Source organism: Notechis scutatus, chromosome 4, assembly GCF_049901735.1.
Source record: "Notechis scutatus isolate UNSWTSFEM ecotype Mainland chromosome 4, rNotScu1.2, whole genome shotgun sequence".
Classification (NCBI taxonomy): Eukaryota; Metazoa; Chordata; class Lepidosauria; order Squamata; family Elapidae; genus Notechis; species Notechis scutatus.
The window spans coordinates 132,135,907-132,160,111 of record NC_142012.1 but is presented as its reverse complement, the minus strand read 5'-3'; the positions used below and the strand labels follow the sequence as shown (position 1 = coordinate 132,160,111).

Below are 24,205 nucleotides of genomic sequence, written 5' to 3'. Positions count from 1 at the left end.
AATAAGTAGGAAATGAAGTTAATGACTGAAAACATAATCTTAAAATGATAGAGACTGCCATCTTGAGTTTATCACATGTCTAATGGAAGATCTACTTTGGATATTAGAAGAATGAGGAAAGCTTAATCCTAAAATTGTTCTCCTGCTTTTATTTTTGGCCCATGAAATGTTTAGATCTATGGAAATAAGTGTACTTTATTTCAAAGAAATTTTGTGCAAACAGAGCACATCCCCTTGAAACATTAAAGCAGGTATAACCTGTAGAACAGGGGTGTCAAATTCAGTTTCATTGAGGGCCACATCAGGATTGTGTTTGACCTTGGGAGAGGGTCAGGGGTGCATGGCCAGGGTGTGTTGAGGGCAGCTCAATGTCACTCATCAAGGCTCCATTTTCAGCCACAACTTTCTTCCCGGACTCTGTTTTCAGCTGCAATGGCCTCCTGCAGCCCCCTGCCAGCAAAAATGGAGCTTGAGACGGCCATTCTGTTTTCACTGGTAGAGGGTTGCAGGAGGCCGCCACAGCTTAAAATGGAGCCCAGGAAGGCCACACACGGTCCTCCTGAACTCTCTTTTTGCTAGCAAAGGCACTGCTGGACAGTCCTTCACTGTTTTCAGGGCAGGCCTGTGGCCCACATCTAAGCAGATCCAGTCCACAGGCCTTAAGTTTGACACCTTGCTGAAGAAAGTTTAGGTACTTGCCTAATATTGTGTTTGGATATCCAAACACAACAAATGTTGTGTTCATATATCTGTGTATGCACTCATTATATACTAGATTTCTACTGTCCTTGCCAGTAAACCAAAGTGGCTGTTTATGCATAGAAATGCTTGTAGGCAGCCAAGCACAGCCTTTGAAGTAGTTATACTGTGCAGGCCATCCATATTTTTAAGGCTTTGTACAATCATACTAATATTGTCTCAGTTATGTTTCCTGTGGTTGATTGGCAATTTTTGTATGTATATTTTATTAATTCAAACTGCTGACATTTGGCAAAATGCAGATGTTAATATTTAATCTGTTTTCAAGTTCAGGTCTAGAGTTGTCATATACAACTTGAAAAGTTCATCGTAAAATGTCTACAGAAAAGCAATTTCTCCCACCTATAAATTATACAGTAATGCCAGAGCACTTGAGACCAAATATAACGAGCCAGCTGATCACTGCACTGGTTGCATTCCTTAGTACTTTTGTGTTTTACACTATTTTACCACAGGAATTCAGACAAATTCATATTTTTAAATCCAAACTGCAAATCTTGTTATGTCATTGTTCCCAAATAGATTTGGATTCTGACATTTTATGGGCCATTGACTGAGACTGATGGAGCAGCATGCTTAAATTAGAAATAAAATTGGCATCAGCTAACAGGAAATGTTTTATAACATAGCTGAATTCCTCTGATTGATACAGGTCTGAAATATAATTTTTATAATTAGTTTAGGAGAGCAAGGTACAAAATAATCCAAAGAACAGAAGATCTAACTTGCTACAGAGACTGAATTTCATCCTGGCCGACCATAGATTATCTTAGCTAATTACAGATTTCAAAGGCTAATATAATCATAAAAACTATATCAAGCATACTGCACATGCATCAATTTGGTGAGTCAATTTATTTCATTAGATTAAAAATGCAGCCCTATGCACCTAATTTGGTCGGAGTCCAAACTGAAATGAATGGGATTTACTTGCAACTAAATACTGGGAGTGTGAGCCTCACAAACAGTCTATGCCTGTATGCAATCTGCTTTGACATACTGTTCATATACATCAATAAGCTGATATCTTGCTTTTCACTCAAGTACAAAGTAGCTTAGGAAATAGCAATGATACTTCAAAATAGTGAGCAACAGAATATAAGAATACAATGATGAAACAAACTTGCAACTAAATACTGGGGAGTGTGAGCCTCACAAACAGTCTATGCCTGTATGCAATCTGCTTTGACATACTGTTCATATACATCAATAAGCTGATATCTTGCTTTTCACTCAAGTACAAAGTAGCTTAGGAAATAGCAATGATACTTCAAAATAGTGAGCAACAGAATATAAGAATACAATGATGAAACAAGCAAAGCTACAATAGGATAAGGACCAGATATACACCAGGACAGTGGTGGGATTCAATTTTTTTTTTACTACCGGTTCTGTTGGCTTGGCTTGGTGGGGGTGGCAGGGGAAGGATACTCTAAAATCTCCAGTCAGAGGGGGTATCTGCCAGTTCTCCGAACTACTCAAAATTTCCGCTACTGGTTTTCCAGAACTGATCAGAACCTGCTGAATACCACCTCTGCACCAGGAGCCAGGAAAACTCTTTACACACTGGCAAATTATTTTTTGTGCAACTTCTTTCAATTTGTAATCCTGATAGCATATTTTTGTAACTAGATGACATTTCTAGTTAACATGTCAGACAGTGCTGTTGTAAGGACTATAGTGATTTAATCTACATAGGACCAAGTCATGGATAAATGTCAGCAACCTGTTCCTAATTACAGAAGATACTTTTTGTTTTCCCTAAGAATTGAAATGAAAGAAAGAGCTATCATAATTGCATAATATATTTGATTCCAAAGAATATGCTGTATTCACATTTTGATATTTAATTATTGTCATGGTTCTGAGTAATGCTCCCAACCAGTTCAAGAGACTGAGGCCTTGGCTTTCTCAAATACCCAGTTTATTGGATACATCATATCAGCATGGTCAAATGTGAAACCAACACTGAATAATTCCCACGTTTTTGGTATAATTAAAGAATAGATGCTGTCCAATCCTCTTGTGTCATGGGTCACATTAGCCAACTCAGCACTCCCTCCTGCTGTTGCTAGGACACGTCGATCTGGCCTTGGTTCTCAGGAGCCTTATCGTTGTTGTCTGGCACATTGGAGGAAAAACATCCTACATTCCATAAGTCCCCACCCCCACCCCAAGTATGGCAACTAAGAAATGAAAGCAAGAAAAATATGGCTTCAGCTAGAGTTGTTTCTAGAGTTGACAATTATATTGTTTGTAAAATTAATAATTTGTATCTGTCATGGCTTAGAGGCTTAGAAGGAAGCATAGAATTGAATGTTTGATAGTTATAACAATCTAGTTCTTAAAAATCTGTTCCTTGCAGAACAGTGATTGCATAAGAAAATGTATTAATAGCATACAATAATAATTCCTAAATGACAAAAAAATCTGATTTACAATTCAGAAAAATAAGCACTGGATTTAGAACAGGAAAAGGCTTACCAAGTTGTCTATGCATTTCTCTCTTTTCTTAGAGATAGAAAAGGTTTCTTCCTTAACTTACTCTTAATAAGTATCTTGGACGTTTGTTCTTTCAAAATAATTGCATAATGTGATTTGTAAAAGTATATAAACATACACCTACCTAAATTCTAACATTTGTGTGCCTGTGTCTATTTTTGTTTTTTCTATCTCACTCTGATTTTCAGATGATAATAACAGTTTAAAAGGTTAAAGGGAGAGAAATCACAGTTTCATGGAAAACTGTGTTAAAGGAAGCCACTTTGGAGGCCTAGCTTGCACTTGGCTATTCAAGGAAGGTACAGTAGGTCTGGTCTCAAAGGAGGACGGTTTTTATCACAGAACTGCAAGTATCTGAGATACCCAGCTGTACCTCTTGCACAAGGGTGGTACTATACCGGTTCAGCCTAGTTCCATAGAACTGGTTGTTACAGTTCCTGGTTGTTCAGAGAACTGGTAAAATGGGTCCCTGGCTGGCCCTGCCCCTTTCCATCTGGTTCTCTGCTCCCTGCCCAGTCAGTCCTTATTGCGCATACGCAACATGGCACGCATGCGCAACAAACTGACTGCATTCTACCTGCCCGCCCCTTATCTCAGCCGTGCGCCGTTGTTGCCTGCAGTCTGCCTTTGCCCACCTGCCCGCCATCACTGTCTGCCTTCCACCAAGATCTCCCTAGGTGAGTGAGGCTCTGCAAGCCCCAGTTGCCTACATGCTGCTGCTGCCGCCAGCCCCAGTTGAGTCCGGACTCCTGGGCCAGCCTAGGCTGCCACCACTGCCCTACCACTGCTGCCACCACCCTTACCACCACTGCCGCCACAAGCCCCAGTTAAGCCCCGACTTCTGGGCTGGCCTAGGCTGCCACCACCGTGCCGCCACCACCCTCAGTGCTCGTGGCCTAGCTAGCTACCCCCTGTCCCTGTCTGGCTTACTTAGCCATGGGGCCATCCATGTGGCTCTCGTGGCCTAGCAAGGTTCCTCCCTAACCATCTCCAGCCTCCAGCTTACCTGGCTTGCTGGTGGCAGAGAGGAAGGTGATCCAGGGCTGACCCATCACTGCTTGGGTCCTCACTAGCCTGCATCTCCCCTCCCTGCCTGGATTCAACACAGCTGCTTGGCCTTGTCTGCTACAGGTGGGGGTGGGCGACCAGGGAGCCCCTTTGCCTGCTGCCCCTTCCCTCTGCCGCCTGCTGGCCTGTGTGCTTTGGCTGAATGCGGGGCGCACTCTGTGAGAAAATCACACCTCGTGAGTGCAGATCTTCCTTGGTGGCCCGCACTTGGCTAAAATGCTTGGCCAGGTGAGAGAGTGGCGATGCAGGTGGATGTTTGCTTCCTGGTTGCCTTCTGCACACACACCTGGCAGTCTGTGAGAAAATTTTGGTGGTCTGCAGAGAAATGTCACCCCTAGAGCACTCCCCAAAGCAATTAATCCAGGCTGCACAGGAACACAAGGCTGCACTGCCCACATGGCCTGCAAGAACCCTTCCCACCCACCCACTCCTTATATGGGAAACTTGCCTGCTAAGTTGCTATTTTTCCTTTTTTCCCCCTGAACATCAGCTGTTCTGCTGTGCCAGGAGATTTAAATTAGCTAGAAAGCAGGAAATCATTGGATTTCTTCCTTTCTAGCTAAACTTTTAAGCAGAGCCGAACCTTCCTTAGGACTGAAGCAGTGCAGACTCAGCTAGCCAATGGCAGAAACACAGATCTCTAAGTGAATCTGATTCTGTAAGCAACTCAGTCTGCCTGCCTGCTTTGCCTGATTTTGGGTAAAAGTGTTTTTATTTAAAATAAAAAATGCAATATTTACATACATGGTGTGTTGTGAGTTAATTTTGTGAGTTTGCTTGGAAGGAAATTTTATGTGACAGACTCAGCTAGCCAATGGCAGAAACATAGATCTCTGAATGAATCTGCCAGAAAGACTTAATGTAATGAGCTGTTCCTGGCTTTCAAGTTCAAGGCAAGCATTCAGATTTATACATTACTCAGTCGTAAGTTGTAATCATGTTCTTTTTTCAAACTGGACAGCTAGCCAACCTTATTGGAGATCAAGATGAACTCAGATTAAGTCAGGTAACTATTTCACTGTTATGTTAAAGCAAATTGATAAGGAAGATACTTTCTTCATTAAATTCAAGTTCCTGGAGGAGATCCAAAATGCAGAGTAGAGTACATGGAGGATCAAAGGCTTTAAGAAGAGATTATCACAGTTCAAAAACCATTATATGCCTGTGCCACTGAATGCAGAATGAGCAAAAATGGAAGATGCTGCCAAGTATGCTGTACCCTTGTTTAAATTATCCAATAAATCTTGGTTTAAAAAAGGAGATGGAAACTAACATTAATTCCTCTATGTCAGGAAATGAAGCTTATGTCACAAGGTAGGTATGGATCTTCACATGTTCAAATTCTCTAAAGTCTAGATTTTTGTGAAACAAAAAGGACATACTCTTTTGTTTACTTGCACAGTGTTGCAAACCAGGTGAAATTTTATCAGCTTAACAAATGAAGTTAGAAAGTGAATATTAAGGTCTAGAAAAGACCAGATGGCCATAAATAGACCAGTTAACCAAAATGGAGGGCACTAGGCTGAAGAAATCTTGGGTATATATTCTTAAAAATATCTGAGTTAGTTTTAATCTGATATTTTGTGCTATGATTTATGTTCTCTTTTTAAATTTGCTATTTGCTTTTCTTAGGCATATATCACATGGAAGTAATGTTCATGTTTATGATAGTATTTTTTTATACCAAAGGTTCTTTTGTGTAGCTTTTTTCTACAGCTTCTAAGACACATGGGCTATCATTGTCAGGTTCTGTAATTAAAGTGAAGTGTGTGAAATGTTCTGGACTTGGTTACAATTTGGACTGGTCCAATAATTCCATTGGATTATGGAAAGATTAGATGATTAAGAAATACACAACCAAATAAAACTGTGGTTTTGCATTATTTTCAGGAAGATAAATCAACATTTATATTTCTACACCCTGTGTGAAGGAAGGCTTCTAAAGCATATTTTCCCTACTCTCCCCAGTGATTCCATACTTTGAGAATGTGCTGTTTTATGCAAAAGCATACTGAATGAGCTTGCTGTGTAGGAGACTAGCTTATAATTGCAGGGTAATCTTTTCAGTGTCATGCATTAAGCATTGTCTCATTTTTATATTCTGTTAATGTTAGGCATCAACTGAATTCCCTAGGTTGCAAACTCATTAGCTGCCCAGCATGGAGGTTTCCTTATACCTTCAATACAAAGTCAGAGAAAATGTGAAATCTTGTAATAATAGCTTGGCTTTTTTCCAGAATCTAATTTTAAAGAAGGGCAAATAAAACACGGTTTCCAGAGGTGAGCTGTATTTGATCAGCTGCAGCTGATGTTGCAGACGCAACATCAACTGTGAAGTCAAGCATGCTGTGAGCACATGATAAAATGTTTGGATGGAATGCTCTCCTTGGAAGATAGCTTTGGCCTGCTTTCATTAAATATTCAGCAGTCAGTGTGCATGTGTACTTAAAACATTCAAAGGTCTGACAAAAATCTTAAATTGATTTATATTTTTATTCCCTTCAAAAGAAAAGGCTGGGCACTTGTGCCGATTTGGTCATTTAGCTCTAAAGTAGACTCAATTGGACAAATGAAAACAAACAAAAAAATGATGTTCAAACAAATTCGGATGTAGTTTGATTTGCTTGTGATTCTATATTTCGGCACTATCCTTTGCACTAATATTAAAAAAGGTAAAGTAAATATGGTGAAAATAAATGGAGGCTATCCACAAAATGGCATGGCTCATTGAGATACTGTTATATATTTATATAACACCCACCCACATATGCACACCCACACATGTAATGACAAGAATATTGCTTTTGCAAAACACCAATGCATTTTATATAAAAAATAGTTTCCTGACTATAATCTTACCCTTTTTGAGTTGAAGTTTCTTGTTCTAAAAATAGAATGCAGTGAATTTAAACTTTATCTAAAGTTTCTTTTTCATAATCTAGCCAATAATAATAATGACAATGAACAATTACCACCCACAAAATAACAGCTTGTTTTGATTTCTACAGTACTGAGAAAATATAACAACAATAATCCTTATGGTCAATATCTGCATGAAGCTCAGCAAGTTGTGAGATACTATGCTGAAGATATCCAACTGTTTATATCCATTCTGAACTGTGCAGGAAATGCACTTATTTTTAAAATGTGTTAGGGTCACAATGAGTCTATAAGGATCTGAATCAAGCTGTAGATCTAGTCAATCTCCTGGTTTGTGAATCTGCTCTGCACAATACCACCCTACCCAGAACCAAAGATTAAAAATGTGAAAATGTTACAACTCATTCTGGAAGAGTAAGTGGAGGGCCTTGGCTCAATTTCATCTTGAACACTGTTCTTGGAATGAAAGGCTTTATTATAATAACTTGTGGCCTTAACCTGAACTACCACAGCTCACTCTGAATGAAGACTGTTTAGAAACTTCAGCTGATCTAACCTGGAATGAAGGAGGGAAACACCCTGACTTAAATGACAATTGGAGACCAGATCATCAGCTTGAATCAATTTTATTGAACTGAACAAAATACAAGATTCTAAGACACTAAGACAGGGATAGGCAAATGCTTATATAGTGATCTTATTTAGATGAAAAAGATAGAACAGGACTGACTCTTAGAGCAACCCGGGATTTTAGCATTTATTCTGTTTAATCAGCAAGCCTTGAGTAAGATTCAAGGGTTGACTTCCTCTTTCCAGTAACTAGTTCTTGAATTTGTATTTTCATGGCCAGACTAGCTGTTTGTAACTTATTGCTAAGCATTAAGCATACCTGAAGCCAGTTTGTTATATCAAGCTGTTTCCTTGCTTAATTTTATCTTCAGCAGCAGCCAACGTAGTGATGGACTAAGCTTGTTCTGCACACATGATACTACTACTGCAAGAGCTGCATTGGTTGCTACTAGGCTTCCAGGTGACTTACAACATGGATTGTATGGAATCTACACAACCAGTAATAATGATGATGAAATACTGTAGGTTTCCCTCACCTCCTAATTCTGTGTCTTTTTATTTATTTCTTTATTTATATACCATATTTAGAGACCTCCCATCTCCATCATTAGAGTGACTCTATAAAGAAATCTCTATCCCTACTTGTGTCTCAGAGGTGATATAAGCCTTGCTCTTCCAGAGACCCTTTGGGAATGGAAAATAATGTGCTTTTGATTCCTGAGTTAGGGGTGCCATGTGTTTTCTGGAGAGTGGAATTATTTATGGACGTTTGCTGATAGGATTATATCTATGGAGATTCTCAGTCATCCAGGTCATGGTTGTCCCAAAAGTGCTTTTTCAAGAGGCAGCTGACTTTCTGGTTTTTCTTTGAAGACATTTTGCTTTTCACCCAAGAAGCTTCTTCAACTCTGGTAGGATTAATTTGTCATATGTTATGCTGAGTTACTGCATAAATTTAGTTTGATAATATGTGTCAGTGTTCCAGGGAACCTCCATTCCAAACAGTAACTCCGAGACAAGCATAATATCAAAAGTACCTTTATTAGAATAACACCTGGCACATCTGTGGAATTTCGAAACTAAGTTTCCCGGACTTCCCACAATGTCCCAAACTACAACCCATCCCCTTTTCTGTCATCATCACATCACATGAACCAATCCCAAAGTACGTTCCTTTTTTCCTGCGCCACACTCTTTGACCTTGGACTAACAAAAGAATTCTATTTTGTCTACTAAGAGCTACTCAATTAAAATCACCCCCTCCCACTTTCTCAAGCTATGTGACAGCGATGAATAAGGATTCCAAAGCTGACAATATGACTTCTATATAATCTGGCCAACTGTGTTAATTAATAACTCATGAACTAAGCAGTTAAAGACTTGTCTTATACAAATTGGGTAAAATGTACCTAAATGAATGTTCAGGGAACAAACCATATACAGTAGATCTGAAAATTAACAACTTTTCATTTACAATTTTCCACTTAGAGCAACCAAAATCAGTATCCTCTACTTCCAGCAAGAATGGACTTTGTCTTGACAAATCATTGATCTAGAATTCTGAAACATATATGAAAACTGTACTTTCAATAATACTTTGAATAAGATCAGAAGTTGCATAAACCAACAAATATTAAACCGAGATGTTTTAGAAAACTTTGTTCCACTTGTAGTACAGTAGCTTTGTTTACAATACTGCAGCTTTCGCATTGTCAGTCTTTTCATTATAAACCGCAGTTTTTACAATTTTACAGCTGAGTTGTAAAAGCTGCCTCAATATATTACTTGGCAAACTGTGTAGGAGTGAAATTGGATTTTTCTTTTCTTTTCAAGGGTCATAGAATTACAAAAACATTCAATTTGTAAGTTATTATAATCTTATCCTGTTTCTGAAGAGCTAATAATACTGTTTTGAAATATTATAACGTATCAAGTCTGCTTCCAATCATTTAATCAGTGGCTATCCTGTGATAACTTGATCACATAGAATTGTCAGCTTCAAAATTGAACATGTAACACACACAACTTCAGAAACTACCGTGTTTCTCATATAATAAGGCCGGGTCTTATTTTTTTTTGAGCCCGAAAAAATGGCTAGGCTGTCTTTTCGGGGTGACTTAATTCCCCCTTGCATCTTTGGGTGGGCGTGCAGCGACAGCTTGGATGTTGACCTCGGCATTGGTGAGGCACTTAGTATCGGGGTCAACGCAGGCAGCAGCATATCCGGTGTGCAACAAAAGTACTTCCTAACGGCAAGCCCCCACCATTCCCCCATTTCGCATGTTTTAATATAGGCCTTAATTTGGGGGAGGGGCTTAATTTCATTTCATGCCTATAAAACATGCTAGGACTTCCTATTGGGGGAGGCCATATTGTTGGAGAAACAGGGTATTCAGAAACTATTATATAGTTATAAGCTATACAGCTATATTTTATTCCATTTATTTGTTTGAATGGCGTGGTGGCCTAATGGTGAATATACTCACCTCCCACTCAGAAAGTTGAGAATTCAATCCTAGGTAGCAGCAAATGTTCTCTCTTAGGGCGAAAAGAAAAAATATCTACTGTGAACTCCCCATGTCATTAGGAAGGACATCTGGCCAGTAAACGCTCAGCTCCATCCAGTCACTCTGACTCTACCCCAAATTAAGGAATTATAGGGTCGTAAAAAGGGAGTTTTATTCTAGTTATTTATCTGTCCCTTGACTAAGCTTTTTCCTTAACTGCTAAAATAGATTAGGCCAAATGTGAAGTCCTAGGCTGTAAAAACATTTTGCTGAATTAATTAAAATATCTGTTGAATCCTGAATTGAAAAAAAAATGGCTTGGTTAAAACAGAATTGCTACAAGTCAGCTTCATGTCTGGAAAGGAAGTAAGGCTGTAATATTGGAAAAGAACACTGGGTTTATTGTTCTTTTTATCAGATTAATAATCTCCATCTACTTTAAATCTTTTAGGCCACTTCAAGATGCTTGACATAAAAGAAAAAGGCAACACACAACAATGCTTGTTTATTTAGATTTCATACACTTGTTAATTGAGCACCTGCAATTCATAGGTAAATAGTGTAAAATATATAAAAGTTAATGTCTGTCTGCCTGCCTTCCTAACAATCATACCTAAAATCATCCTTAAAGAACTTCAAAGGTATTATTGGGAAAGACAATCTCTTTCTTAAAGGCAAAAGGAATGGAGGTTAATGCAGGTATCAAAACAGTGTTCCATGGCTTATTAGAAATGCAGAAAATTCTTTATCCCATGTATCTAATGAATGGACTTCCAATATATATCTTTAAGACGACTTTTGGTGTTGACCTTAGCAACCACACAAGTTCATATTAATATGATGGCTACTCCCTTAGCCAGATCCTAAACTACTTAATACTTAAGTAGTTGAAAGGTTGAAAACAAACATTGAATCATATTTGAATTGTAAATTGCACAGATTTTCCACTGAACCTAAAACCATATTATACCTTAAGGTTGTGGAGAAAGTTGAGTAAAGCATAACGTTGTCTTCCAACATTTATGGATTCCTCAGGTTTTCTAAACATTTCACTGGTTTTAAGATTACAACTATATCAAGCAATGTTAAATAAGATAAAGGAAATGAAGCAACGTGGTGGAAATAAAAAGCTACATGCATTTATAATAAAAAGCTACATGTGTTTACCAAGCTACATATGTTTATAAATCAGAAAGAGTCAAGAAATTCCATCTTCTGTATCAAAAATGTGAGTGCATTTACAGAGAAAAAGAATTGTTCATGAGTTCTTTTAACAACCTTTTAGTAAAGAAACTTTAGTTACTTTATTATAAGTTTTACATTCTATTATTTTATTTAGTCCTTCAATATAATTTATTTATAAAATATGTGAGTGATTGCATAGTCTTAACTGAGGATTATTTCAGCAGGTACTTTTCAATCCAGATGTATCTTATATACAGGGGTGGCATTCAACCGGTGTTACTACTGGTTTGGTGACTATGTTTTGCATGCTGCACGCACGTGTAAAACAACCTTAAGCTGTGCCACCAGGACAGCTGAAAAGTGCTGTGCACAGGTATGCAGCATTTGGAAAGCCTCTTTTTCTCTGCTTATTCAACCTCAGCTGTGCTGCACAAAGAAGCTGAGGTTGAAAAATCAGGAAATAAAGGACAGGTAAGAGCTCGGGCAGATGGGTGGGCCAAACAGCAGCAAACACAGAACCAGTTTGGTGTCTGCTGCTCTTCAGAGCTGCTGGCTCTATAGAACCAGGCAGAAGCAGTAGCATCCCACCCCTGCTTATATATCTACCAGGGGCTGTCAGATGAGAGACAGTTAAGTCTTCCTTCTCCTCTCAATTGCTCTTAAAATATTTCACAAAAGAAGCTGATTCACAGAAGAAATCTTTTAAACATTCAGGCTTGTACATTGCCTTGGACCACATTTCTTTAAGATTTCAGATATCTGGTCCTAATTGGAGATGTCAGTTACTAAACCTGGGAATTTTGCACAGAAAACAAAAATGGTCAGTGAACTATGGTCTGTGCTTCACCATGGATTTAGCTTTAGAGAAGTCTCTATATAAGTCCAGCTTCTCCAATTGAAGATCCTGTATATGTACAGTATAACTTCACCTCCTTAGCAAACTCAGGACTGGTAGACTGTGGGAATTGAAATATTGTAGGTGCGCAATTGGGGCAGGTATTCAGGTATTCCAGCATTTAGAGATTCTATGTCAGCATCAAACAAAGCAGCACTGAAAACCAATAAAAGCAGTGAGATTCCTCTTCCACATTTCAACTGTATCATTTTGTGAAACAGAAATAAAATGCCTACCTATCTTGTAAAGCAAATGAATAATAATTAGTACTGGTCTACTATTTAGATCCAAGCTTTTGAGCTGTATTAAGGAAACACTGACTTTCCCTTCACTTTTGATGTATTTCTGCAGCAGCCTTTGAATCCCTGCTTCGTTTTGCTGAGAATCACACCGCTTCTCTCTTTGAGACTGTCTACAGATCCATGTCAAAGGAGGCAGCTGAGCCTGTGAAAGAACTTTTTACAGACCTCTCTCTCTACCTCTTGGGTGCTCAAAACAGAGTGGAAAAAGCATTTTTCCGGTTCTTCGACAGCCTCTTCCCTTTGGTTTATACCCGCTTGATAAACCCTGGCATGATGGACTTGTCAGAAGAATACATGGAATGCCTGCGACAAACACGACAAGACATCAATCCATTTGGACGCTATTCCAAAGAAGCTGTTATGGAGCTAGCAAAGTCTCTGAGGGCAAGCAGAATATTCAGTCAGGCCCTGGGAATGGGTGTTGAAGTGCTGAATGCCACTGAGCATGCTGCTTTGACCAAAGAATGTATCCGAGGCCTTGTGAAAATGCAATATTGTCCTCATTGCCAAGGTCTGACCCTCATCAGACCCTGTGAAGGATATTGTTTGAATGTGATGAGAGGTTGTTTTGCCAGCGTATCTGAGCTGGACATTCATTGGAGGGAATATATCTATACTCTGGAATACCTCACCAATGAAATGGCTGTAACTCATGATCTAGAACTGGCACTGCTGGGTATTCGGTACTCGATCAATGAGGCTATTTTACAGGCACAACTTAATGGACCCCAGCTATCAGCGACTGTAAGTATGTGTACTTGATTTATCTGTACATTTCTGTCACTGTTCCTGCTTTTAATCTTTGAGGAATGCATTTGCTTTAAGTTGCTGCCTACTGTTGCTTAGGTACGTAATCAGGTTCCCTCCCTTTCTTTCATGCCTGTCAGTTAATAGAAAGCTCATTAAGATGCCTCTACTTTAAAAGATAGAGAAGCATTCCTAAGTCAGAATGTTAGCAAACATGTTGGACCATGGAAAAAAGAAATACCAAAGCAGTAAAATGAAGAATAGTGCATTAATCAATTAAGTGTGAATTATCAGCCCACTTATTTATCTTTTATGGCTATTTTAATCTAGAGTGTAATCATAATGGTGAATGAGAAGCAAAATGTACCAAAAATATCCATTTAGTCATCACATTATTATACTATTTCTTCAGTTTATTTTAACAGGTAATCTGTACAAATAATTTTTGAAAACTAATCAGTTATTTATTTTTAAGGCCTAGGTTTAATTCAGATTTTTGTTGATATCTTCATTGGAGATCTATGTTGATGAATTACTGAACACTAAACGTTTCCTTAAATTCAAACTTTCCAAGGGATTGTTTCTTTATGAGTAGACAGCCTGGGCAATTTGTTTCTTTAGGGTTCTTGCTTGTCTTTTATTGTCTTCAGTGCTGAGAGAACCACTGGCAGACTCTTGTTTGTGTAATGGTATGTCTGGATGTTTATTAATAGAATTGGTACACTTGGGAGCTAACTGGATGAAGAAGGATTGAAAGATTGAACTGGTGTAATCTGAAAGTTGAATGGTATATAGAAGCTTTACATAGAGTGCCACTATTGAACAAATAGCTGGCCTTTGGATAAAAAACATCAAAACATTCTACTTTCAAAAGAGCTACAACCATTTAGTCTAATTACTTTATTGCATTGTAAAACCATTCATGGTAACTTAAGGAGTGAAGTTTTGCTTCTTTAAGAACTCTCTCTCATTCTGCCTTTCAGGCTGCAAACTAGATAATTAACGGAGTGAAAGTTAATTGAACACATTTGATCTCATTTACATGCTGGACTGCAGATTAACTGAATATTAATTCTGTTTGGTTTGGAATTTCACTTTTAATTTTGCATCTATGGGGTGTCAAATTCGCGTCATCATGGTGTCGTCACATGATGTATCAGGATTTTTTTCCCCTTTTCTAAACCAGGTAGGGGTGGGGCCAGCATGTGATACATCCAGCCCGTGGGCCGTGAGTTTGATACTCCTGATTTACAGGTATAGGTATAATTTAGGATAACTTGGCATCTTTTCTTTCTCCAGATATAATTATGTATAATTATGAATAATTAAGTCTTCTATTACTGTTGTTCCAAGAAATAGAAGTTTTAAAATGAGTAATGGCTTACTTTTCTCTCAAATACGTAGTTTTTGATTATTTTCTTTATAAGAATACACTATAAATGTATTGTAAATGTACAAGTTTCAGAGCTTTATTTTTAATTCTCAATCAATCAGAATAGAGTTGGAAGGGACCTTGGAGGTCTTTGAGTCCAACCTCCTGCTCAAGTAGGAGATCCTATACTATTTCATATAGATAGCTGTCCCAGTCTTTTTTTAAAAAACCTCCAGTGATGAAGGATCTACAACTTGCAAGCTGTTCCACTGGTTAATTGTCCTCACTGTAGGGAAGTTAGGCCTTAATTTCAGGTTGCTTGTCTCCTGGATTAGTTTCCATCCATTGCTTCTTGTCTTGCCTTCTGGTGCTTTGGAAAATAAGTTGACCTGCTCCTCTTTGTAGTAGCCCCTCAAATACTGACTACTGCTATCATGTCCCTCATACTCCTTCTTTTCAAATTCCTGCAACCATTCTTCATATGTTTTTATCTCTTCTAATTAGGTAAATTCAAAAAATTATATTATGGAGTTATTCAGGAAAGTAATAATGCATATTCAGAATAAGTGCTATATTTCCTAAGTATGCAACATATTTACATAATTAATAAAGCTATTCTAATCGAGCTTTTCAACATGCAGATTGCAAACTTTAAATTATAACAGAATACATAAGAATTTCTTTGCATTAAAAACCTAGTTTTTTGTTTAAGAAATAATTTATTATTTATAATATATTAATTAAATAGATTGCATTTTATATAATGCATGTATTATAATTATTATAAAAGCTTATTATAATCTGGGAAATACCAATCATTAGACATACGGCTGGAATACTGGACTGAACTCAAGCTGAACTACAACCCCTGGGTTGGAAGACCAGAAAAATAATAACAATATATCATGCCCAACACAGTGATGTTAACAGACTCTATTTACCAAGGAACATAGGTGGGCAGGCAATGTTGCAAGTACACAAACTATTGAAGAAGGGAAAAGGCACTAGAAAAATATCTGAAGGACAGTGAAGTAGATGCGCTGAAGCTAGTATACCATGAAGGCTTAGTGAGTACCGGACAAAGAAAACTGATCTACATGAAATACCAAATGAAGGACAGAAAAGAGACATGGCAAGGCAAAGTATTACATAGCCACTACGTTAAAAAAAAAATAGCAGGCCAAGCAGAAAACAAGAAGGCCTGACAATGGCTAAGAGCAGGAAAATTGAGGAAAGATATACAGGGGGTAATTCTGGCTGCACAAGACCAAACCTTAAGAATAAATTCATAGAAAGCCAGAATTGAGAAGAAGCAACAGCTAATGTAATCTCTGCAAAGAAGCTGAAAAACAGTATCTCACCTAGTTATCTGCTGCAAGAAGGATGATTATAAACAATGGTGTGACAAAGTAACAACAATGGTGCATTGAATATCTGCAAGAAACACCAGCTGCTTGCAAGCAAGAACTGGTAGGACAAACAAAATAGACAAAGTGATAGAAAATGAAGAAGCTAAAGTGCTCTATATCTTTAGAGTTCAAACAGACAAGCAGCTGTCACACAACATCCCAGACTAAATAATTGTTGATAAGAAAGACAAAAAAGTCATGCTACTGGAAGTTGCAGAACCTGAAGATAGCATAATAGAAAAAGAGAAAAATCTTGAGAAAATAACAAAATGCAAAACCTGCCAAGAGAAGTAGTATGATGATGGCAAAAGAAATATAGTTCCAATAGTAATAGATGTCTTGGGTGCAATCCTAAAACATTTGGAGCATCATTTGAACACTAGGAATCATTCTTAGAAAGAATCAGCTCAGCAATGGAAACTAAATTTTGAAAAAGAGATTGAGACAATTAGAGGAGCACTTTTTGCCACTTTAAAATAGGAATAGCAATAGCACTTAGACTTATATATCACTCCATGGTGCTTTATAGCACTCTCTGAGTGGATTACAAAGACAGCATATTGTCCTCAATAATCTGGATCCTCATTTTACCTACTTTGGAAGGATGGAAGGCTGAGTCACTCTAGAGCTGGTCAGAATCAAACTCCTGGCTATGGGCAGAGTTAGTCTGCAATGCAGCATTCTAACCACTGCACCACATGGCTCCTAAAATACATAGAATGATCAGTTGATATGCACTTTGACTTTTGATCACATCATAAAATTCTTACATCAAGAGTGACCTGGAGTTGCTTCCAGGCAATCCCTTGCTTTGCCTACAAGAGGAAAAGTATCCTCAAAAACATGGATTAGAAATATAAGGGATTCATGTTAATAACATATTTATAATGGAATTATTCCCTTCTTTCCCTGCAGCCACTCACTTATTACAAATGCAGTCATAAAAAAAACGTATTTCATTGGCCCAAAGGTGCTTTTTCAAGAGGCAAAAACAATAAAAAACATTTTGTTTTTCTTTAAGGATGCTTTGCACTTCATCCAAGAAGCTTCTTCAGCTCTTACTGAATGGTAGGGAAGCAAGCTTTTTGGATGAGATGCAAAATGTCTTCAAAATAAAACAAAAAAGTACAGTTGCCTCTTGAAAAAGCACCATTGGGACAACCATGACCTGGATGACCCAGAATCTTCATAGAAGCTTCTTTCATTAATTATTTAAAGAGGTAGATAATCTTTGCAGTTTCACTGTGAGCATTGACACTCAAGTGGTATATATCATGCCTTAAAATTTATGCAGCAAAACTACTAGAGCTCTTAAGATTATAACTGAAAATATTAGGCAATACAAGAAAACAAATAATTAAAGCCACTCCAGTGAAACATATTTTCAGAAAAACAAATAAGGCTTTTACCTTCAAACATGCCTAAGAATTTTGCTGTCATAGTCCTCAATATTTTTCTAGCATTATAAATTACCATAGCTGCTCTTATCCTCATTAGATTCAGTTTTACACAATATGCCAGGTGACTGGTTTACAGGTATTCAAAGGTAAACATTTTATTTTGTATATAGCAGTCCTTTCACTTCTATTTTCATTTACATTAGAAGCAAATACATACAACATGCTTTAGGACAAGGTCTTCAAATTAGGCAGGTAAGACTGACTCATGGACTTCAACTCTCAGAATTCCTGAGCTAACATGACTAGAGGAGGAATTCTGGGAGTTGAAGACCACAAGTCTTAAAGCTGTCTAGTTTGAAGACCCTTGCTTTAGAAGTATCATCTTCACTATATTATATTATTGTTTTTGGGCTTACTACAGCAACATTCTTCAAAATAAACAGAAATTCATTCAAGCTATCCAGTTTTCAACATTTGCTGAGTTAGTTAGAATATACATAATATTTTGTATATTTTTAAAACATTGTTACATGTGTCTTGTAAATCATTTTAGTGGTTTTTTTCCTTTGTTTTTTGTTTCTGTTTTTATAGTACTCTTGAATAAAGAATATATTTCTAAAATGCATTGGTCATCCATAAATTCCTTTTACCACTGGCACTTGAAGCGTCATCTCTCACTTGTTTATTCATTTCAGTGCTTGCTGTAATATAACATTACAAAATAATAATAAAATGAATAATAGACATATGAATAATGGAGTGAACTCTTGAGATGTGGTGCACTAGTCAATGCACTCTAAGTGTTTTTCCATGATTGTTACACCTGTTCACAGTTCAGCGGTGGGGGAGAGAGGAAAATCTATCACTGCCACCATCAATTGGGGGAGGATTAGAAACTTTCTTGCCTGCCCTTTCTTGCCTTTCGATAGCTAGATTGACCGGGATAAATTCCCTGTCAGAAGGAGACTAATTATTTCAGAAAAAGATACAAGTCGGTTACAATATAAGATGGATGAAGATTAAGCAATTGAGAATTGAAGAGAAAGAGAGAAAAAGTTAAAAAAATAATAATGCCATGAATCCTGTTTGCAAAGAGGGAATATTTCTTCTGGGCATGGAAGACAAAGGGGAAAAAAGGGGTGGGGGAATGAAGCTGTCCCCTCCCTTTTTGAAAAGTCACCTGAAAGGAGGGAAACCTGACTTTTGATTAGTTCTTGGAATTTGAATTTCCGTAATTTTGCTGGAAATCTGTACAATTTACTATTGTAAATTGCAGTTTCATTTTAATTAATCTTGTGAGCTACAAAACCTCGGGCTTTTAAAGAAAAGTGTATCAGTTGGAAAAATGTGCTACCAAACTTCTGATTATTTTGCTCTTCATTAGATCATAGATGACATGGGTTGCCTCTTGCAATTAACCCTTTTGTACGTGAATAGTTTTTTCTTGTCATTACAATTTGTGTTAAAGTGCAAGTACTGCAAGCTATTTCTGCAGCCAGCTGCCTATAATTTGGCAGTTCAAATCCCACTAGGCTCAAGGTTGACTCAGCCTCCCATCCTTCCGAGGTGAGTAAAATGAGGACCCAGATTGTTGGGGGCAATATGCTGACTCTGTAAACCACTTAGAGAGGGCTGTAAAGCACTATGAAGCAGTATATAAGTCTAAGTGCTATTGCTATTGCTATATTGCTTGAGGTTTCAATTCAAGTACCATAACTCTACATACCTTTCATATAAAATATACTATTTAAATTTCTATTCAAATGCAAATACAGTCTATTATATTATATAATATCAAAATACCATGGAAAATATGTTACAAATGTTATTTACATATCAGCTTGTATTAGTGCTGATTCATAAGGATTACATTCACTCTGGTTTAATTAAATACTTATGAAATATATTTCTTTTAATAAATATTTTTTTATTCTGACTTTTTTTTGTTTTTTTTGCCTTAGGTATGGATGTCTGTTTCCATATATTTTAGTTTTGAAACCCACTGGGTACCTGATATTAGTTATCATAAATATGATTATGGAATAAAAGCCCCCTCCCCACTAGTAGTTTTCATCTATTTTGAGGCAGATTTCTTTAATAGCCAGTGCTCACTTTTTTAGAACAGTTGACATTTTTAATATATACAGGCTAAGCAATGGATTAATAGAAAGAATTTATTTTAAGCTAGTTATATATTTGGCAATGAAAAAGGGGGTAGGGGTGGTGGTTATTTTTATTTTGTTGGAAGAGAATGTTAAGCAAAGCAATTATTGTATTTAACAGGAGGCAAAAATAAAAGATTTTGCTTTATGTTGAACAACAGAAATAGTTTATAGTAATAGTAATAATTTCCATTGATGAAAAGTACAGTAGCTACTTGAATGACATGGCAGATGTGTGTGAAAGGTTGCCATTAAGATATTAACCATTCCTGGGCTTGATGCTTTTCTTTATAAGATGCCATGCTATTTGCTCAATGAAGCTGGCTTCTTACCCAGCTAATATGGATTTTCTGGTTTGTAGCATCAGCAAATACTGCTATTATTTTCTCTTTCATTTGCTGAAATGTAATTGTGTATCCTACTGAAAGAAATCCCATGGCACCATAATGTCAGATAGGTTGACTTAACTTGTTGGCCCTTGACTATCATTTTTTTAGTCTTTTCCTTTGGAATTATGTTCTAAATAAGAAGTCTGGTAGAATTTAATTCATATTTAGGAATATTATTGTTATTAATTGTTCACTCCTTTTTAAAGGTTTTGAAATATGTTAGTAACAATTTTAACAAAAAACAGAAAACAAGCTTTTATATTGTTTTCTCATATGCAATCCTTGTAAAAGCAAGAGGAATGTAATTCTTCATGAAATATGTTTAGTTGTAGATATAAAACAAGAGTGCTATTCTATACTTTCATCTTTACTTTCATATATTCTAGTGATATTGTTACAGAGCTATAGTATAGATAATCAGAACTGAAAGTTTATTAACACATAAAAATGCCTAAAAATGAAGAATAAATAGGTTCTGGTATTGATAGGGTCCATAATGAGATTTTGAATGATACTTTTTAATATATCAGTATTTATCTGATTATAGATGCATTTTTGCCATTGTATTTTTTTTTGCTTTGTTTCTGAGTAAATTTAGAACTGTAAACATTTTTTTGACAATCCGAAAGACAAGTTCTTCCATTTTGCTGATAGTTACAAAACAAGCACTCTATGCACCAACATAATTTGTTTCCTTATTTAAATCTTCCTGCATAAGCAAGTTTATATATAGAGGACATTACTATTTTTAATAGAGTCATTAGTTCTTCCACCGACTCACATGAATATTGTCAAAAAGGTTTTCAGTTGCATTTTGTACAGCTGTATTCCCAGAATTCTTTGTGCCTGACATAATTATGTCATCAACTTCTGCAATCCACTTGCTGTGTTCCCAGTGGATATATAAAAATTCTTCAACTTTGGAAAGAGTTGGTTGTAAAACTTTTGAATGTGAAAAGCAAAGATAAATGTAAAAAATTCTGGAGTACAAATAGCAGCTCTTTTTTAGGGTTGCATGTTTCAGAATCAATGTATATGCAAGTTTTCCTTACCATCTAAAGTATTGTTTCTTTTATGCAAGTTTAGCCTGAACCTGTTTCCAATAAGTTTAAAGGCAATTTTAAAATTTTAAATTGGAAGTCAGTTTGACTCCCTCACATTCCTTTTCTAGCTGCCAAATTGGCAATTCCTGTGGTATTTAGTTTGAAAATATATGCCCTCAAGGTTTCAAAAAATAAAATGTAATCAGATCACAATAAAATTAAAAATCTGACACAAATCCTGGTTAGTAACTAAAAAATCATTAGAATGTCTCCTTGATTGCTCTAATGCAAGGCTTTCAAACTCCCAATCGCGGATTGGATGTGTCACATGTTGGCCACGCCCATGCCCAGTTTAGCGAAGGGGGAAAAAGTCCCAATATGTCATGTGACACCATTGTAACAATGTGAGTTTGACACCCCTGATTTAATGATTTAATGCATTGTAATTGAGTACAGATAAACAGGATATTTCTCTGTATGTCAATCATTTAAACTTCCTGTCTTTTAAATAAAAATAGATACTTTGACTTGAGCTTGAAAAAACGGTTGGAGGCCAGTATGGTTCATTACAGTCCATCCATATTTTGTTTCTTTTTAAGTGATTTCTGTTGTTTGTGTGGTGTACTAGCTGTGGTTATTGCTGATTGATGAAATATGCCTTGTAAGTCTTATGTTGCTTGATTACCTTGGACTGCATTTACATGTTATAATTCTTGCTACCTTAATGGAGTTAGTTTTTGCAGAAGCTTCAAGTTCGGAAGTAGGAGAATATCCTACTCTTGCCTTTTTTGTTGGATGAGTACTAAAGGTACAACCATGCTGAAATTGTGTGGTCTTAAAAAAGCCTCTCAAGCTTTACCTTTCCTCTGAAGTCTGAGAAAGGGCAAACAACAATACAATAATCCATTGCAATGAGAAAACAGAACAAGGTGCACAGCAAGATGGCTGGGTTTATTGGAAAGAATAATATGTTTGATTATGCCACAATGTTTGGACTCTTTTTCACCTATCTATTGATATATTTTCCAGCCTTTGAATTGTGTGGAAATAAATTCATTTCCAAAAACTGCTGCCCCCACAACATTACTTTTACCAGGCCTTGAACAGCAAAATTTCAGCTGCCTCCAAATGGAAAGTCTCCAAAAGATCTTTTATATCCATCTCTCTTCTTCTGTGTCTGCAAATTTTTGCCTTTCCCATCTCTTTCTTCTTTTGGTTGCCTCTTGACTCTCTCCTCCATCCACTTTCTTTCTACCTGCCAAGAATCATTCAAAGATCATCCTTCCTCTAAACTAGCTAAGTCTCTCTTGCTCCAAACCTTACCCAGTTTCCTTCCTTTCCGATCACTACAGTGTACCAGTCTTGTTCCTATCTCAAAGGTGCTTTTTCAAAAGGCAACTAGACTTTTTTTTTTCCTTTGAGGAAAATGTTTCATTTCTCATCCAAGAAGCTTCATTGGTTCTGACAGGAAAGTTGGCGCAATGGAAGGATTAGTTTTGACAGGAGGGGAGAAGTTGGAAGGTTCATATTGCAAGGAAATATGATCCTTCCAACCTTCCACATTCTGTCAGAACTAATCCTTCAATCACCCCCAGAACTGATGGAGCTTCTTGCATGAGAAGTGAAACATCTTCCTCGAGGAAAAAATAGTCCAGTCCATCTTTGAGAAAACTATAACCTAGATCAGGGGTCGCCAACCTTTTGGACCTCAGGGACCACCAAACTCATAATTTTAGATCCCAGGGACCACTAACTGGTTCTGTGGGTGTGGCCTAATTTGTGGCAGTGGTTTGGTGGTCATGTGACTGGCTGGGCATGGCTTGTATATGAATATTTATATAAATATTGACTTTTTCATAAAAATAGCAACTTTTACCCAAAATCAGGCAAAGCAGGCAGGCAGATTGAATTGAAATTCAAAAATCTTCATTCATTCAGAAATTTATCTATCTGCCATTGGCTAGCTCAGTCTGTCACATAAAATTTGCTTGCAAGCAAACTCATAAAATTTGCTAGCAAGCAAACTCACAAAATTAACTCACAACACACCATACATGTAAATATTGAATTTTTTAGTTAAAAAAAGAGCAACTTTTATCCAAAATCAGGTAAAGCAGGCAGACTGAGTTGCTCGCAGAATCATTCAGTGATCTATCTATCTGCCATCGGCTAGCTCAGTCTCTCAAGTTTGCTTGCCATGAGTCTGTACTGAATTTGCTTGCAAGCAAATCTTCAGTCCTAAGGGAGGTTTGGCTGTACTTAGCTAGAAAGCAAGAAATCCAACCATTTCCTGCTTCCTAGCTAATCTAGATCTCCCAGCACAGCAGAACAGATGATGGTTGGAAGAAAGAAAAATAGCAACTTAGCAGACAAGTTTGCTGGGTAAGGAGTGAGTGGGCAGTGTTAAGGTATTCCCTGTTAGGAGAATGAGTGCTCTCAGGGAAGTATAGTGAGAGTGATGTTGAATAACACACAACCAGCATACAGATACACTGAATAGTAAAATGTAGGTTTTACTTCCAGTAAACGGTAAATCGAAGTCCAATAAACAGTCCAAGTTATACACGGTTAAAGCAGTCAATTTTCAGTCCAGGGATAATCCAAATAACAAAGTCCAGTATCGTAAACAGTTCAGTAAACAGACTCACAGTAATCCAAGAAGAACGATGATCAGCAACAGTCAATAGGGAAACAAAGCAAACCAACCAACATCAACATCAGAACATCTAGCAACTAGGAAAACCAGGTTTTTGGCTCCATCTTATGGCCGTTTGAGGAACCATACCCAATTACAATTACATCATTCCCTTAAAGAGACAGTATTAAATGTCTATCCTGGTTTATATATTTCCAACCCAATTGTTAGGTGACTATCAATTCCTAATAGGCAGGGAAGGTTCCTGTGGGCCATGTGGGCTGAGCAGCCTTGTGTTTCTGCGCAGCCTGGGTTAATTGCTTTGGGGGTGCTCTGGGGGTGAGATTTCTCTGCGGCCCACCAAAATTTTCTCATAGCCC

At 37.2% G+C, this 24,205-nt stretch overlaps 1 protein-coding gene across 2 annotated transcripts in view; it reads left to right on the top strand.

The window, feature by feature from the left end:
• Nucleotides 1–24,205, top strand: part of LOC113412923 (glypican-5-like) — a 355,203-nt gene that overhangs the window by 80,586 nt on the left and 250,412 nt on the right. For both annotated transcript variants that reach the window (XM_087964977.1, XM_087964976.1), the window contains exon 3: nt 12,718–13,412. In XM_087964977.1, the coding sequence (XP_087821103.1) occupies nt 12,718–13,412 (695 nt within the window). The remainder of the gene's footprint in view (nt 1–12,717; nt 13,413–24,205) is intronic.